This window comes from Emydura macquarii, unplaced genomic scaffold (genome assembly GCF_026122565.2).
Source record: "Emydura macquarii macquarii isolate MOO-44397 ecotype Brisbane River unplaced genomic scaffold, CSIRO-AGI_Emac_v2 contig_3348, whole genome shotgun sequence".
NCBI classification, from domain to species: domain Eukaryota; kingdom Metazoa; phylum Chordata; order Testudines; family Chelidae; genus Emydura; species Emydura macquarii.
The window spans coordinates 2,824,636-2,842,409 of NW_027133485.1; the positions used below are offsets into that span (position 1 = coordinate 2,824,636).

The 17,774-nt window shown below is 37.7% G+C and overlaps 1 protein-coding gene across 2 annotated transcripts in view; it reads right to left on the reverse strand.

The window, feature by feature from the left end:
* The window catches only part of AGO3 (argonaute RISC catalytic component 3), a 51,982-nt gene that overhangs the window by 12,408 nt on the left and 21,800 nt on the right, over positions 1-17,774 (reverse strand). The window contains exons 4-17 of one of the 2 annotated variants that reach the window (XM_067533929.1): positions 16,423-16,631; positions 14,855-14,991; positions 9,643-9,777; positions 8,687-8,788; positions 7,354-7,441; positions 7,044-7,191; positions 6,579-6,698; positions 5,115-5,237; positions 4,740-4,873; positions 4,015-4,199; positions 3,544-3,703; positions 1,935-2,025; positions 762-956; positions 228-362 (exon numbers count right to left, since the gene is read on the reverse strand). In XM_067533929.1, coding sequence (XP_067390030.1) covers positions 228-362; positions 762-956; positions 1,935-2,025; positions 3,544-3,703; positions 4,015-4,199; positions 4,740-4,873; positions 5,115-5,237; positions 6,579-6,698; positions 7,044-7,191; positions 7,354-7,441; positions 8,687-8,788; positions 9,643-9,777; positions 14,855-14,991; positions 16,423-16,631 — 1,962 coding nt within the window. The remainder of the gene's footprint in view (positions 1-227; positions 363-761; positions 957-1,934; positions 2,026-3,543; positions 3,704-4,014; positions 4,200-4,739; positions 4,874-5,114; positions 5,238-6,578; positions 6,699-7,043; positions 7,192-7,353; positions 7,442-8,686; positions 8,789-9,642; positions 9,778-14,854; positions 14,992-16,422; positions 16,632-17,774) is intronic. The other variant, XM_067533930.1, reaches the window with a different exon arrangement.

Sequence of the window (17,774 nt, forward strand, 5' to 3'; positions counted from 1 at the left end):
GCTGAAGTTTTAGGATTGAATTTAGAGTAAAATAAAGTAAGATTTTCAAATACAAAATAAGTTTGGGATCAATTTTTTGCACCTGTAAATTTTGAGTATCTCCTTTGAATGTAAGAAATACATCAAGTGGATTTTGAATATTTGTAGAGTTAGCAAAATACTAGCATAATGTTCTCTTTATTAATCTTTCCCCATATATAACTATACTGGAATGGGCTAAGGATTACCCGTTCAGTTCTGTCCGCACAGAACAATCGTGTGTGGTGTCGTTTCTGCACTACGATGTAGGTTATTCCAGGCTGGTAATCTTTCTCCAGACTAATGCAGGCCTCTCTAATTGCTAGTAGCTCATAATACAACACCTACAGGACAGAAATAATAGATTAGTTTACTCTTACATTGTACTCTGCACATTGTGCCTAGTAAACAGCATTCTGTAGTTAACATTGGTCCCATGCTTGTTATGCAATATTAGTAATTTGTGGGAAGTCAAGGAAATCTGTACTCTTCCCTGGGTCTAAATGATCAGCTCCCCAACCAAGAAACACATTTTTCATCCATTTGATATAATATATCACTATTTTTCTCAGTCCAATCTGAAGAACTCTGAGCAGTTTCCATCTGCTGGGAATTTCCACTTCCATAAGAAGTATAGCCAATACATTATGGTGCTACAATTTAACTCAGGTCCAAGTGTGAAAAATGAAACTACATTTCTCAATCCAAATCTTGCCACAATAAAAAATTCAAGTGTAACCAACCTGTCGAAACTGTCCTTCAGAAACCCCATCCCTGTAGAAGATGATACGTGTAGGTTTGAAGCGTGTTGACTTGTAGAACTGGATGAGAAGTTCTCTTACCATGGAGGCCAAATCTTGAATAATCTCTTGCCGAGGTCTTTGAACTCTCACTGTGGCACAATACCTGCTTGGATGAGCATCCATACTACCTACAACCTAGGGTAAAAAAATGAGAATGTAAAAGGTCCATATGGAATTGATATGAAATATTTTACCGGGAAGAGGGAAGAGGTTTTAAATTTAAAGGTTTGTTTTAAGAAGAGAATAGAGAATGTAATCAGATCATTTAAGCAAATGGCACAGAATTTATTGTAAGATGTGGTTTAGAAACCTTAAACTTCTTATGGGAAAGTGTTTGAAACTTTCCTTTTACCAGCCCTACACAAAAAAGCCTATTTTATATTTGCCTCAGAAATATTCTTCCTCTTTTGTTGATATTGCAATATTTCCTCTCCTACCCCCACTTTAGTAATTCAAGCAAGACTATTCCTGGTTCATTATCTCTTCACTAGGAACTCTGAATGTTCCCCTCCTTCCATTCCGTGAAATACTTTTATTTGTTTTACACACGCCACTCTTGATAGAAAGCAGGTAGCTTCCTTTAAGGTAGACACTAATTCCCATTCATGAAGGGAAGCATGAGTACCCCAAGTGTCCAAACATCTCACCTTATATCCTGCTTGTCCTTCCCAGGCTGAAAAGGTGAAAATTATGAAGATCTTCCTGCCAACACCAGTCTCTTAACGTCATCTTTTTTTTTTTTTTAATATAAACACAGCAGCGTGTTTTAACTATTAGAGGTGCACTGGTTCTTTTGGAATTTAGAGGACTTACAATTCAGTTATGTTCTCTCAAAGAACTATTGTTTAATAGCACTACTAACATAACTTCATCTTCACTTAAAAAGTATATTACAATACTAAAAAGCATTAATCAGAAATTTTAAGTACTACTTTTGTTTTCAAGAAGGTGTCTGATTTCTGTATGCAGACAACTGGAATATGAAGGAGAAAATGAAAGCCACATAAAAAGTCAATGAGTTAATTTTTGAAGTTTCAGTCCTCTGTAGCTGCATTTTCTATTCTCACCTTTTCATAACAGATGGAAAAACTAAGCCAATTTAATAGGACTTACAGCAGCAATGGAAGGCTTCTTTCCATCCCCAGCAGGTGGATGAGTGACATCTGCTCCCAAGAAGATCACTGGTTGTTGGAACACAGAAGGTCTTTAAAAAAAAAAGTGACAAGTCAATCTAGAACCAACCATTCACCTACAATTGAATTGCTCAATTCTGAATTTTGTTTCTTAACCTGAGTATGGGTAGGGAGGGAGAAGACATTTGTACCAGACACTCAGAAGACTATGTTTAGACAACACCATCAGTGTCAGCTATATTGTTGTGAACATGTCCTAAAGATTCTAGTGGTCATTCCAAAATACATCAATATTTACTGCTGATATGATTCTATTGCAGAAATTAGTTTTAAAATTATGGCCCAGTATTAAAAATAATTCCCTACATCAACATATCACGATGGTTATCAATCATGTTGATTATGGTAGTGCCTAAAGACCAATTAAGAATGGGGCCCCCCATTGTGCTAGGCATTGTACATACAAAAAATGGCACAATAAAATGTAGCTAGAGAATACAGACTGTTCTGGGTGACATGGAATGAATAGTAAAGTGGTATGTTAAAGCTTGCAACCCATTCTCCAGGGACTAGAGAATAGACTATGTGCTTCATGAGTCACTTTGGCCACCTATGCCTGGCCCAGAGCTTTCAGAGAACTTGCAAGAGGTTATTTTGGACCATCACGTTACCCTCTGCATACGCCACTTTTTTCAAGAATATATCTATTCTAGTGACACTTGGAGTTATGAAGGCCAAAAGCTGAGTCTCCAGGGTGGACACTAAGACTTCTGCTGTCTATGGACTGTCTGTTCTAAGAGAATGGAAATGCATTTAGACTAGACTAGTAGTACAGTGACCATGGCTAGTGAGCCATCATCAGGAAAAGCTTCTCATCAGTGAAATCTATCAGAACAAAAGTCTCACAAGCAAGGTAGAAGCCGCCTTGTCACTTGAAACATTTAAAATTGACTGGGACAAAGCATTTGAATACAGTATACAGAACCGTCATGCACCGGCAGGAGGATGAACATGATGGCCTATTATGGTGCAGCAGAGATGAAAGACATATAGCACATGCTCTACCACCACTAACAGCATACAGGACAGCAGAACTTGTCTGTTGGCTGAGGACTGTGATCTTTTCTGAAGAGTGCTGTGGTATCCCCTAAGCTTCCACCCAGACAGCTTCTACAGATAGAATTTTAACTTAATACCTCCATTCAAAGACAATACTTCTAGAACTACAGGATCTCTTCTTATTCACTTCTCCTCAAGTACTGGGTAGTATCCAACACCTCATATGGGGATCTGACTTACAACCTTCTGATTCAGAGACTAACAGCCATTTTGACACCTACTGGGGAGAGCTTCAATATGACCCAAGTTTCCACATATCATATCAGACAGGAAGAATCCTGGAGGTCACTGCTGAACCAGGATTTGCTGTGTGATGCAATGTTGCAATGCCAGGAGCAACATCTTTGGTTCCACAGTGAACAAACAATTTCACACTTAACCCCCTTTCCAAAGATTAATTTTGAATGTAAAATATCAAATTGACAGCAGACGTCATAAATCACAAAGTGGGCCCCATTAAAGATTCTTACCGTTGATGAGGTACAAGAATGTTGTTGATTCCTCCTAATTTAACATTAATCTTTAGGCACAGGTTTGAGAGAGTCTGAGGAGAGGTTTTTATGACATTCTTGACTTGAACGCACTGCGTGGCCATCCCCAACAGCGTGTCTCCCACACGTTTCACCTCCGCTGAGAAGCAAGCATTAATTTAATTTTTTTTTAAATGTATTAAGATTTTTAAACCTGTTTGAAATTAAGGCAGAGAATAGAATACAGCCAAATCCACTATTATTCAAATTTACATTCTGCCCTATTAACTTCCAATTCAAATGCATGCCTTGACCTGTCTCCCATACATTATAGCTTATGATAAAGCACCTGGTTTCAGATGACTAGATGATAGTCATCTAGAATTTAGCATCTTACAAGCTGAGGAGTGATTACTCCAGCTAGAACTCTTGAGCCAAAACATATACCCTCCCCTTATATTATTCCCTTACCATATACGGGTGTTTTCCCTGGCAAGATGACGATGATGAGCTGGAGCCCTGAATAGGTGTTTTTAAGGTGTCGGAACATTGGTTCCACGCTGTCCGCACCTTGTGCATATTTGCAAAAACATGGCTGGCCTTGGATTGGCATTCCTGCATCCTTGGAAATCTTGCGTAGCTGATCAGTAAAACCCCTAGTGAAACAGAATGGAGTTTACTGAACTTCAACAACAGCATCCATACCTAACAGTCAAAGTAGAAGGGGAAAGAAAAATTGTATGCTTGCTCAAGTGAAACCCTTTTAGGTCAAGTAAGCATAGAGTGCTGATCAGCTCTTATGGGAGCACTGAACTCTGATAAGGATGGGGACAGCCTTAAAATACCATCATGAAAAGCTAGAGGGGGCAGACTTTAGATGACTTTAGGACTCCGTAAGGTATGCTTTAGGACAAATACACTAAATAGCAGTTTATTCCATGCCCCACTGTGGCAACACCGCAGAAGGAGAAACATTTAACACACAGTACCCCATATGCTGTTTCAGCTGCAAAGATAGCAGATTTTCCAAGCTCCAGCACAGAAGTAGTTTTACATTCCAAGTCAAATGCTCTTTCCCCAGCCTGACCACTAGGCTAGAGTAGGCCCCGCATTTGTAGCAAGTGCCATATTAGAATTTTGAACATGATGGGTTCACTAAAAGAATGGTACAATGCCTGAACTATGACATGCCTTACTTCAGTATTTCTTCTCTGCATTGTCTCTGCGTTGCAAAGCAAGCTATGGCCCACATTTTGATTTCAACACCAGTGTGAAACTGTTTCCCTCGCATATCCCATACGCCATGGCTTGGGGTTGCCACTGTTCGATTCTACAGAGATAGAAGAAATACGCTGATATTCAACTGATTGAAACAGTGAGAGAGAAAAAACACTATTTTCTATTTTAGGAAAACACCCCTCACAATCACAAGGCTTATATGGCTCAAATTCTGAGCTGCTGCACTACTACAAGGGAACTGAGCTGTCACAAAGTTTTCAGTTTTGCAAGGAGAATCACCTGAGGTTTATTGTACAGCAAAATTAAAAAAGGAAAAACAATAAGATTCTCACCCGTCCTCCATACTGCAACATTGGAGCTGGAAGCACACGCCCCGTCACATGGGCCATCTCATCCCGAACTTTAAATTGAAACTCTTGAACAAATGGATCTGCATCATAATTTGCACTTCTTACCTGGGGAAAGGAAAAGTTTCCATGTTACAAAACTCTGTTCAATTTTTAATCTGCATCTACAAATGAGATCACCTATAAGAGAGCGGCACAAGTGTTCTGGTAAATGTCCTTTTCACTAAGAGCAAAAATTAAGGATCATATAAAACTGTCCAATCTCATTTACCCAGTCCTTGATTAACCAAAACTCTCATTCAAACCACTTGCCTCCTTGAAATGAGATCTTATTCGTTCCCTTAAGCTACCCAAGAACCAATTTACTCAATTGTTTTCATAATGTTATTCTAATAAAACCAGATATTTCCAACGTTTTATACCTCAACAGTTCTAAGTCAGAAAAATGTTAACGTGTTTTAGAGAGGCTGGTTCTGTCAGGCATAAAGAGGCTAGAAAGAGGCAAGTGCTGCTATTTGGCACATATTGAGGAAAGCTATCACCCAGTGGTAAAAGTGCTAGCCTGGGACATGGGAAACAGGGGTTCAACTTCCTGTTTTACCACAGGCTTCCTGTGGAACTTTAGGCAAGTTACTTAGTTTCTGTACATTAGCTCCCTCCATCTGTGAAATGAGGATATAATAGTACTTCTCTACCTCACAGCAATGTTGAGTGTATATCAAAAGATTAAAAATTGTCAGGTGTTCAGATAATATGGGAAGGGGTAGATAAGCGCATGAGGTAGGTAGGGGGTCTCACCAATTTACATATATTAATTCTCAGACCATCCCTGTAAGACAGTTAAGAACGCTGTTCATTTTTCAGACTGTTGATAAAGTGAAAAACTAAGGTCTCATTCCAGTAAAACACCAACCACATGCTTAACTGTAAGCACCTGAAGTTCCACTGACTTCAATGGGAGACCTCAGCTGCTTAATGTTAAGCACATGCTTCAGTGCTTTGCTGAATCAGGTAAAGAGTAGCCGGTGTAAAATCCATAATTAGAACACAGGAGTTCCTAACTTTTCAGTCCTGGGCTCAGACCACACCTCTAAACCTTTAATTAGAGATATCTAATCAAATAACTTTAGTTAATAAAAATCTAGGCGTGTCCAAATGCTGGAAGGGAGGTACCAAACAGGTTCTGGTGGCCATGTGGTATGTGAAGATTATACAACAGGAAGGCTAGCCTGAATGCTTGACCTAGATATTTTATTCAGTGGAAGGGATCAAAGGAGTCATGGGAGCAGGAGCCTTTAGGACATTTATCTGAGAATACAGCAAGAGGCTTTAGTAGCAAAGGACAGAGACAGGGTCAGTGCACAGAGAAATGTAACTGTCTTCACTAATGCAATGCCGTTTAGTGAAGATGAATATGCTCATCCTCTGATACAGAAGTTATGAACTAACCAATCTGCTAATTTCCTCTTGTCTATCCGGGGCAGATCTTGCTGTTGCTTTTATCATAGTTGATGTCTGATTGTCTGTTAGCTTCTTGATACATCGCTGGCCTGCCACAATGTTACATACCTTTAAGAAAAATAAATAAAATCGACAGTCTTTATAGGTGCAACATTCCTAATGCCACACAAGAAATTATGCAGTCACTATATGCAAATCTTCTGTACTCATGTAGCTGATACTTAAATCTATTTTCACAGTGACTTGATTGATAGCCACATTAAAAGAAAGAAAAGATCATCTGGTTTAAAGTTTACCTCCATCTGTAGTAAGACCAAAGCAGTAACAAGAAAAGAATGAGTAACGCATATACAAATATGCTAAACAGCTTATATTAATTGCACAAAATATATAAATTAATACTTTGCAAAAAGATGCTATTGGATTAAAACACTGCTTTATCAGAATCATTACTTCTAGAGGCAGGTAGGTGTGTTTCTGCTCTTGTCCCACTTGTAGACAAGGAAGATGAGGGTATTTCAGCTGGAGGTTATATTTCTCTCTGAAGTACTGTGCTACCGTTCTCTCCACTGTCTGGCCATTTTCTAACTGTAAAGGGAAGCTGGAAAGACACCACAAGAGTTTTAGTCAAAATAGCATTGAAAGTGTAACTACCAGCTACTAGAATTTGCCAAAATGATTTTAATAAACTCTCAGTCCCTCCAAGGGATGTTAGGGTAAGTAAGCTACTACACGTTCTCCACTCTGACAAATGTTTGCTTACGTTTGATGACTGGCAGGTCTCCTTGTTACATTACAAACACGGTATTTCCGTCTCATTGTTCCACAGTGAGTCACTTCAACCTTCAGACCTGCATGAAAGCAACAAGAAAAAGCAATGTCATTCAACAGATACAGGTTAAGTATTGACATAAGTTTTCTTATAAGAGTACACACACAAGAATCAAGCACCACTGAGTGTCAAATAGATACAATGATCTCATGATACAGTGTTAGAAACTGGTGTTCTGTATTTAATGCATTATTTGATTTCTGAATTTCAATTAAGAGGTAGTTATTTTTAATATTTCTAATAGTGAAGAATCACGAACTTCTTTTAAAAATAAATCCTAGTTACAATACATGCAATTCAAAGTACAGTAATTTATAACTGTGGTTGCAGCTGTTACACTAATTTTAAGATAAGTTGGACTAGTCTCATGGAGACTGAAGTCTGGATTCAAAATATAGCCTTCTGTTCAGGTTCCCAATGGGCAGCTACGCTCTTTTCCCCATGGTGTGCAATTCCAATGCATCCTAGGACTGAGGAACCACATCTGTTCAAAGGGATAGTAAGATAGGCAAGTAATCTTTAAACTGATTTCTCCCACTTATACTCATTAGCTTTAATCAATATTTTGACTAATTGCTTTACTTTCATTGCAACATCAGTATTTATAAATTCTAGAGATTCTTCATAAGTTTCTGTATGATCTTGAGAAGCTGAAGTTAAGATCTAGTCCATGCTCTTTAAGCACGATCAGATTCCTGACTGTATGCTTTATATCTTCTTTTGCACCATGGCAACAAGCATTGATTGCACAGTTAACATGAATTAATTCATGCTATTCCATGATATCAAGCGGTAAATTCACAGAAATTCCACTGGAACTCTAGTAATTATATAGTAATCCAAGTTAACTGTACTCTATTACTTCCTGATAACAATAACTAGAAAGTTGATATTTACATAAAAATGATATAGTGATGGCAGTGTCATAGGATAATGGTCTCCTGCTGCACTTTCTCTGCATTCAGGGACATGAAAAATGGATGAGGCAGCAATTAGGTCCAATAGATAAGATACTGGACTGGGATTCAGGAGATCTGGGTTCTATTCCCAATGATCTACTCTGACTCTGGGAAAAATCACTTCACCTCTCAGACTGTTTCCCCTCTGACCCTTTGTTGCCTGTTTAAATTGAAAGTTCTTCAGGGCCGGAACTGTCTCTTACTATGTATATGCACAGTGCTTAGCACAAGGTGCTCTAATCTTAGTTGGGGCCCCTAAGTATTACTATAATACAAATAAATATTAACAACCAAGGTTAATTTACCTTGCAGTGTTTTCTTACAGTGGCTATTTCTATTACAATGACTGAGATGTGTTGGTGAAGTAGAGTGACAGCTGCTCACTGTACAGTTAGACATGCTGCATTCTGACTGATTTAAAACAGAAAGATTTGTGTTTGAGCCAGTTACACATACTTTATCATTAAAGGTACAGTTTTAAAAGAATGTTTTGATTTTACAAACACCGGGGGCTGACTGGCTGTACACTTCCTTTTTAAACTGACTGGTTCTTAAATGGAATGTACGCTTGCAGCAAGTGACAGAAAAAACATCTCAGGAGAAGACTCTGCTCAAACTTTCATAACAAGGTTTTACCCCTGCTGCAAATTACTCCATACACTGGAGTGCAAAGTGTGAAAAGCAGACACTGAACATAACGTATATGTAATGAAACTACCCAAACTGCCACCAACTAATTCAGTTCTTCAAAGGTGGAATTTGATTCCCCCAGCCTAATGTTGTCCAATACCACTGAGCTATCCCCACAATTGATGCAAAGTCATAGCAATAAAATACTGTCATATAATCAATGACTCCAGCTTTGAAAACCAATGTATTTGCTTTGCCTCAGCATTTAAATAGCAGCAGGAGTGCATGTTTCATTGATGTTATCTCCTAAATAAGAATCAGTCATCCAGCAATGTGACTGCTCTGGTACATTCATTATAATAAGCAGTCTTACTGTTTGACCTTTTAAACATCAGAGTTTATCTAGTATTTCATCTTTGTTAAGTTTTGCAGACAATTTAAAGAGCCATGCAGCTCATATATTAATTCTGGATCTAAAGATAGTAAATATTGCAGTTCTTTTGGACACACTCACTTTTAATCCATGTTACATTAATTCTGAAACTTTCAGTTAATGTGTCTATCATAGCTAACCTCTGAGTACATTAGATACAATCTGTTCCATGCTGATTAGAGAGAATTTTCTACTCACCCTTTATCTCTTTGGTGAATTTTACCCGATGAGAATCAGTCAGAGGTCTCGGTTGTTCATCAATGTTATGAATGTCAAGAACTTCACACATGAACTGAATTACAGGTTGTGCTTTGTAGAAGGCAGTGGCAGAAACTGAGAGAGAAAAAAACATTAAGGAAGCAAACATCCATCTTGAGAAACCAAAGAATCAAGCAAATTATCTGATTTTTAGTTCAAAGTCACCTCCAAGTGTATGTTTTGCAGCATTCAGGTTTTCTTCAAAACATATTGGAAAGTTTTGTGACAACTCAGTATTGAACAGCCAAGATAGTAAGGCCTGCAGCCACATATCATCATGCGGCAATCTATCTTAGTTTTTGAGAAGATTATTTTGAGTCTCGTCAGGATTTGAAAGGATGTCCCATATAAAACTCCAGGTGCTTGCATAAGTGGTGGTTTTTTCAGAGTATGACACCCTTCCTTCTGATTCAGTTTGGAGTCAAAACCAAAAGATGGTGTGTAAGGACATCCTTCTGCTGAAGGTGCTGTCTTTTGGATACAATGTAAAACTAAGGTCATTACCAATCAATGGCTCATTAAAGATCCAAAAGCACTTTGAGAGTTAGAGTGTTTTGACCTAGTCAAATTGCAGTTAGGATAATTGGATTCTATGGTCTTAAATGCTGTTTAGATCGTAAAAGTTTTTCCTACATTTCTTGTCCTAACTTGTAATCAGCTTGGGTATATAACAAGAGGTACTTTTCCAGTACATGAAAGCAATAGGAAAATGAGTCTTGCTATCTCAGGCCGACCAGACCTCATGTCAGCCTAGGCAATTACATCACTACTGAGTTCTCTCCCCACCAGGCAGAAGACTATTAAATTGTATTTAAACCAAATAAATGTTTTTTCCCTCTGTCTCTAGGATCTTATCTAATATAGTATGCAAGTACCCAGAAGAAGAAACTAGCTGACACCCTGGTCATGGGATTGTGGAATTTCAGAAAGGCAGGTCCTCCCCTACCCCACTTCTCCTCATTCTCAATCTCCCTACCACCATACAAAGAGTTCATTTCTGAGTTAATGAACTGTGATGCCACAAGCACTTGTGTTTGTCCTTATTTAGGATGCACAGGATTTCAACAGGTTGCTGGCACAAACAAGTCCATTGGAATTGCCAAAAAAAAAAAAAAAAATTGCTGCTAAGAGGCACACTCACAAAGGAAATGCAGCCCAGTGTTACAAGACATACCAGGTAGAGTATGAATAAAGACACTAAGCCCTTGCAAAGATAGAAGTGAAAGGGTTACTATACTCTGCTTATTTATTGCTTTTCTAAAGAGAAGCAGATTAGAAATGCAAATGAATTGTTTTAATTACAAAAAAAGACAATATCAAACCTGACAAGAGCTTTTAACAGGTGATTAAAATTCTGCATTAAGAGTTCATGTGCAATTTTTCTGGAATAAGAGTATCTGTATGCGCGTTTCCACTTTCTCAGGTGTTCGACTGATAATACTTCGAGGTGGAAATCCTATACTTATCCCTCAACTTGGTAAAGTGCCAATGCGTACACTGCACATGCAGCAGCTGTGAATGCTTCTCTCATGCTGCCCAACCAGCGTGCCTGAACACCAGTAGGTACGTGAGAGTAGTTCAGCTTCTACAAGCCATTCAGTCCCTTGACTACTCTGGTGAGACAGCCTATAAGATTACCAATTATGGAGACTTGTGACAGACACCTGCACTATTCTAGTTAAGAGACTACTATTCTAACATGAAAGCAAAAAAGTCTGCCCAGGGACTTTTCATGAAAAGTTGGTTCAGTCTTACAAAGGAACAGGAGAGCAGCAACGTCCTAATGCTATAAACTGTCCTCTACTAACCCTGGAGAGGCAAGGCAAGATGCTTTTAAAGTAGACATATATTAGAACTAACATTAAAAATGCTACCTACAGGCCAGCAAGCCAAAGAACAAATCTTTTTCTAGCTGCCAACTGTGACGTAACACATCAGATATTATTAATCATTTTTACTGTGGGAGTGCCTAAGTGCCAACCAATAATGGGACCCCACAGTGCTAGGCACGGTACAAACACTGAGTAGTAGATGGTCTCTGCCCCGAAGAGCTTACAATCTAAATAGACTAGACAGACATGGTGGGGGAAAAGATAGAACACACAAGCAGAGTGAACTATGTGATAGCTCCAAACATTAGTTCAAAAATCTTTTTTTTTTTTGGCATGGCTTTGTTTGGAACTATTCATGTCAATTATTTTCTTCATATGTTCACTACTGTCATCTAGCTCAGATCTCCAAAAGCAAAAGCAATTCAAAATCTCCTTACTAATCCACAGTTAACAGAGTTGTTGACAATAAAATTACTTTGTGGTTTCTGGGTGTGCTTATTTCTCCTCTGGGAGAGTCTGGAAAGTTATTTTTCAATTAGATTTTAAATAATGCCCTCATGTTTCTCTGACCAAATGTGTTATTACAAATTCCAGTACACTAGTGTGTACTATTTTTTCCACAGGACTCTTGCCTTATTCAGTGTATGGAAAATTTCAGTCCAAATGGTTGAAGTTTGGCAAAGTTATTTATAACTGAAAACAGGGACTTATAGTGGAAGTGTCAGAGAATTTTAACTTTAGGTGGTGCTATCCACTCTGTCCATACCTTCATTCAGTTGAGGCTGAATATAAAACGGCAGAGCAATACATTTAAATCTTTAAACAGCAAAAAATATTACAATATTAAATAGTTAACTAGCAGTTTATGAAGTTTCCAGAAATGACATTAAAAAACCGAAGTCTCCCATACAAAAACAACAAAAATTCTTCAGATACGCGTCACTCCATTAGGCCGCCAACTTTGTATGACGCACTTTAGCCGACACCTACAGATGTCGATTACTGAATGAACACAAATAGCTTACACCCCCAACAACTGGAATCAGTGGTTCATCTCCATGGTAACAAAATTTGTGAAACTGACGGGAACAGATATTTTGCAAAGCACCTCGTATGAGGTAAGTGATCAAAACAAACTCCAATAATTTGATTGCAGATTTAATCTTTAATCTCAAACCAAATTAGAAAAAAGTGATCCTCCCATAATCTACAGTTAAAAAAACCTCAAAATGATTTCTATTTAGGAATTTCACTTTATTGTGATATTCTGTTGCACATTCACTGTAATCTTCACTAGAACTGAATAACTTCTATCAGGAGGATAAACACAACAAACCTTGGATTTTAAACACTGCACTCTAGCTACTCGAAATATGGTATCTGCCTGCTCATTTATTGCACCCTTTGCTAATCCTGCTAATGGGAGGGATGGAAGGAGGGGGAGAGAGAAAGAAAATCTATCAAAATGACCCTGCCTCCAACTTAATGGAACACCTATAGTATTCCTGACTGCCTGGAAAATGGTACAAGCTTCAGTCTCAGCTCATAACTCCAACAATGCACCTCTGGCTGTAACAGAGTATCTTTCCTTCCTTTTCTCTCTTCTCCTGTTTTCTTTGAGTTTGCCTAGTTGGGAAAATTAATTTTGCGTAGTTGCAATCTTTTGATAAAGTCTATTTAACACTATCATCACCATATTAATATTGCCAGGATGAAATCAATATAATCATAATTAAAGTGTAAGAAAGAAAGCTGCTTGTTTAAGTTACTGCAGCAACTAGCTAACAGAACCAAAGGCTTACCTTATGTGTGATTATTAAAAAGTGAAAAGCTTAAAACTATTAGAAAACCGTAATAGCAATAGTCTTGGAGTACAGAGTACTGCCTAAAACGAACAGGTCCATAATCTCGATCCGGCATAGAGGACTGGGGCAATGTGTACAGGGACATCCGTTGTTTAGTAGATGGGCTGCTGAATTTTATACTATTTAGAGCATTTTAGGGCATGTGATTTCATCCCTACATAAAACATGTTGCAACAGTCAAACCTCGAGTTCAGAGTGTGCGGGATATTGCCAAGGCAAGCCTTCCGCATGGAAGAAGACAATAAAATGTTTGTATGAGATGCTGATCAATGGGCACAAGAGGTTGGCAAAATATTTCAAGCAGATTAAGCAGCACAAGCCATTTTCAGCCAGATCCTTCAGAAAGAAAGAGCACGTTCCATAAAAATGCCTTAAATGCGTGTGCCTGAGATGAATGCTTACATCCTTGTAGTCAGTAGAATATTCTGTCTAACAAGTACACCAACTGTTCTCAAAAGTCTTCTGTTAGGTCTTTAATCTGTGCTGCAGAACAGTTCTGATTAGCTACAGAATGCCAATCTCAAGTAGCTCAATGTAAACAAACAACTGTGATCTCTTCATCTAACTAGAGACTAGATCAAACCTAAGAACTACTATTGAATCACTTATTTGTCCTGAAGTTTGTAAGGTAACATACTTTTAGTGGTTGGTCTAGTTACTGACAGTGATTTCCGACAAACTCATTGCCCGTGTATTGGTGGATAGACTCCCTTATGCAGAGGAAACATATATATCTTAATTAACACACTTTTTATTTCTTGATTAGGACAACTAGCTTTTGGCCAAGTGCTTACACTTTGATGGCAAATGCAGATTTATAAATGCTAGGACTTTTAAATCATCTTTACAGGAAAACCAAAGGAATGAATTAAGCCCACTGCAAAGGAACTAAGCCTGGTAGTAATTTTTTATATTTATAATAATAAACACAAAACTATAAAGAAAGTCTTATAGCCAAGTCACAATATTGAAAATATAGTCTTCAGCCAAACAAATAATTTGTGCTCTATGTAATGACTTCACAATAAAAGCTGCAGAATCTTCAAACTGAGCCATTTGCATATTTTATAAATAGCTTTTCAGGTGACAGCCAAATCTGGTTATATATCTTGTAGCAACTCTAAATGTAAATAAAGCAATTGAATAGACAAGAGATTAATTTTTGTATTTTTCTAGCATATGTGCCAGAATACTTGAAATTAGCTATTTACTTTAAGATTAATTTCTTAATTTATACCAGAGAGAAAAAAGTTCAATTTGGGAGCGGACATCTTCCAACAATTAAATCCTTTTATTCTGCGAGTTTTGAAAGCTATTCCCACAAACAAGATGTACATTTCTATAGTGAAACTCAGATGTTCAACAAGTTGATTTGTGCATAACACAGACATTTTTATTCTTAAAAGGTAGCCTTCTCCATCACACACCTCTATTATACACAAATCATTTACTTACCATCAATATTAAGCATCATTTTCCACATGGCAGGCCGAACAGACTGATGGAATCCAAACCATACTTCCCTGCCCCCTCCCAAAGGGTGATCATAGCCCTCTGGAGCTGAGAAAAAGGAGCGGCCCACAGGGGTATACCTACAAAAAGAGAGTAGCTATGTGCATATGCTACTGCCCTCCACAAGAGTATTTAAAAAGCCTTCTACAACAAGATTACACCACGACATAAATTATTACATGGATGTGCATGTACATCAATATCAAAAAGTAAGCCATGTCTTGCAAAATATAGCAAGGTATGGCTATGATTTTGAGACTAATTTAACACTATTCTCTATGTTGCTGTTTCTACTGTGTTGCTGTTTCTATTCTATTATTTTTAATTTAGTCAAAGCAAGCATTACAATTTTTTAAAATGACAGCTATTTTTGATTTTTAGAGCAAACTAAAAATTAAAAGTTAAAGATCTGAAGAGATGATTTCATTTCAGCACAGCATGATCTTTACTACAGCACAAATGTTTATCGGTAGGGTGCTTCTGTAGAATAGTGTCTGGTTTATATAGGATTCAGTCTTTCAGATATTCTTTTGCGCTAGCATGAAAGTGGGCGTATTTTACCAAATTGATGATGTTAGTCCAGCTCACTAATTCACTTTCTATTGCCCAAAGCTTGGGATAAGCAAAGAATTGGGAAAGTCATGTCTACATTTAGGATGAATAATAGTTGTGCAACAACCTCCCATAATACAACCATTCGGGGTGGATGATATTATGGTAAAGGTCATTAGCTTTTACGTTTCTCTGGAATTTGGGATAGTTGAAGGATTTTAGTTTGGTAAAGCCACAAGATCATTTTGGCAAGTTACATATACGTTTGCACCAATGTATTTCATTTTGTGCTATATAAGAGAAAACTCCCCTTGTGCCTCAAATCAGTACGCAAACTTTAAAAAATGAAGTAACCCCAAGTACACAGATAAAGCAAAATGTATATCAAAATAAGATTGGCCTTCTTTGAAGTTTCAGAATCATGAGATGAGGAAAATAGATACTGTTAAAGAAAACTAATCTCAACTGTTTATCCAAAACATGAAGTTGCAGCTTTATGAAACGTCAATGAATTAAAAAGGCACATGCTTTCAGATAAGGCACATCACAAGTTATGTGGAGCTACCGCTAAGCTTGAGTACACAAGAGATGCAATGCTACAGTATATTATAACCATTATTACTTTGTTTCAGATTTCTTACATTTGACTTGAAGATCCAGAACAAGTCCTTAACCATTTTTTGAAGGAAGACACTGTCGTGAATAATCCACTGTGGAAAGTCTTCAGTATTACCTGTTCTGGCTCTGACCCTCCCGCACAAATATGTACACTTAGACAACACTAGCTCCAATTGATTCAGACCAGGAATCTGCACAGGCTCACCAGTAAGATGTACTGCATGTAGGAAATGGCTTAATCATTTTCCTCCTGCCATGTTTGTGCAGAAATATGAATGGACATCACCCCAAAGCTTAAAAAAGGCAAAAAGGAGAAAGGAAACGAAGATCAGAGAACCTACTTCATGGAGGGTAGGTGTCGTAGCACCACATCAACAGCATGAACAGGGTTAGTGCTGATTGGTTTGTCTAGTTCCAGAGGCTCAGGTAAGGTCCTTCCCGTCAAAACTTCATGCAGCAAGTGCCAGCTCACCCGAGAAACAAACTTTATTGACACCTTGAAGGGACGATCTTTTCCACCTTCTCCTGGTAATGTTACATCCAAATCTACCTGTTGAAGGGAATTGGGAGAGCAGAAAACAAGATCCATTTAAAAGGCAAGTGAGATAAAAAGAGGTCTTGACTGCAAATGCTGCTTTCAGACTGTTAGGACTGGGACAAATATAGGCTATCCACAGTCTGAAGTCAGAATTGGGGAGATGGAACATTTTTGTTTTTATTTGACAGGGATGGGAAAGTAGAAGGGTAAATCTGAGACAAGGAGGAAGAACCATATAAACTGAGTGGAAAAAGTTTAAAGTGATGATGATACTTTGTAGCAGCTCTTGGGATTTAGAGCCTATAAAATAACCAAAAGCAGAGGTCAAGATCCTGTCAACACTTAAACGTTTTGAGCTATGTAAGGAACTGTTCAAAAAGAATGGTTCTATCAATCTGCCAGCACTCTATTACACTATTTCCCCGCCCCACAGGAGGGAGGGGAAGGAGGAGCAGAGAAATGTTTTTATTTCAAACTTCTGTGCTACTGCAACTATCAACATGCTATAGACTAACTCTGTCCCTCTTTGCCCCTGGCAGCCTATATCACTATTTCTGAACACGGTTTGTGATCATGTCTGGTAGAACACACACAGATTAAACACAGACTGAAAAACTATTAAGGCCAAGGTTTTGGACTGGACTGAGAGAGGATAAACCCAGGAAACTGGAAACAACAAATTTGTGAATCCCAAAAATTCATATTAATTCTTCTAGATAACTATGTTTTTTAGCATAACCTGGGTGTTTGTTTAAAAAAAAATCTACTACTTCTGGTTGCTTACGTGGTCTTAATTATGTAATTCATGTTCATGTACTGTCAAGTTAGCCACAAAGTATGAACTCATTATCTTAAGAGAATTTTAAATTGACAGCTTATCTGTGATGGTTTAATAATACTGCTACTAATAAATACCCATATTAAACAAGTGGTCAAAACACAAATATCAGCATACAAACATTGTACATACTTAGATGGTAAGGTGTGGGGTCTTGATCACAAGTACCACAAAATCTTCAAAGAACTGTAGTTCACTTAGTACTTCATAGTAAGTGAATTTACTATATCGTATATTTTGTAAAACTGAGTATTTAATATGAGATCTCACTATAAAAAAATATTGAACCCTAATAAATATTTTCTGAGAAGATGGTA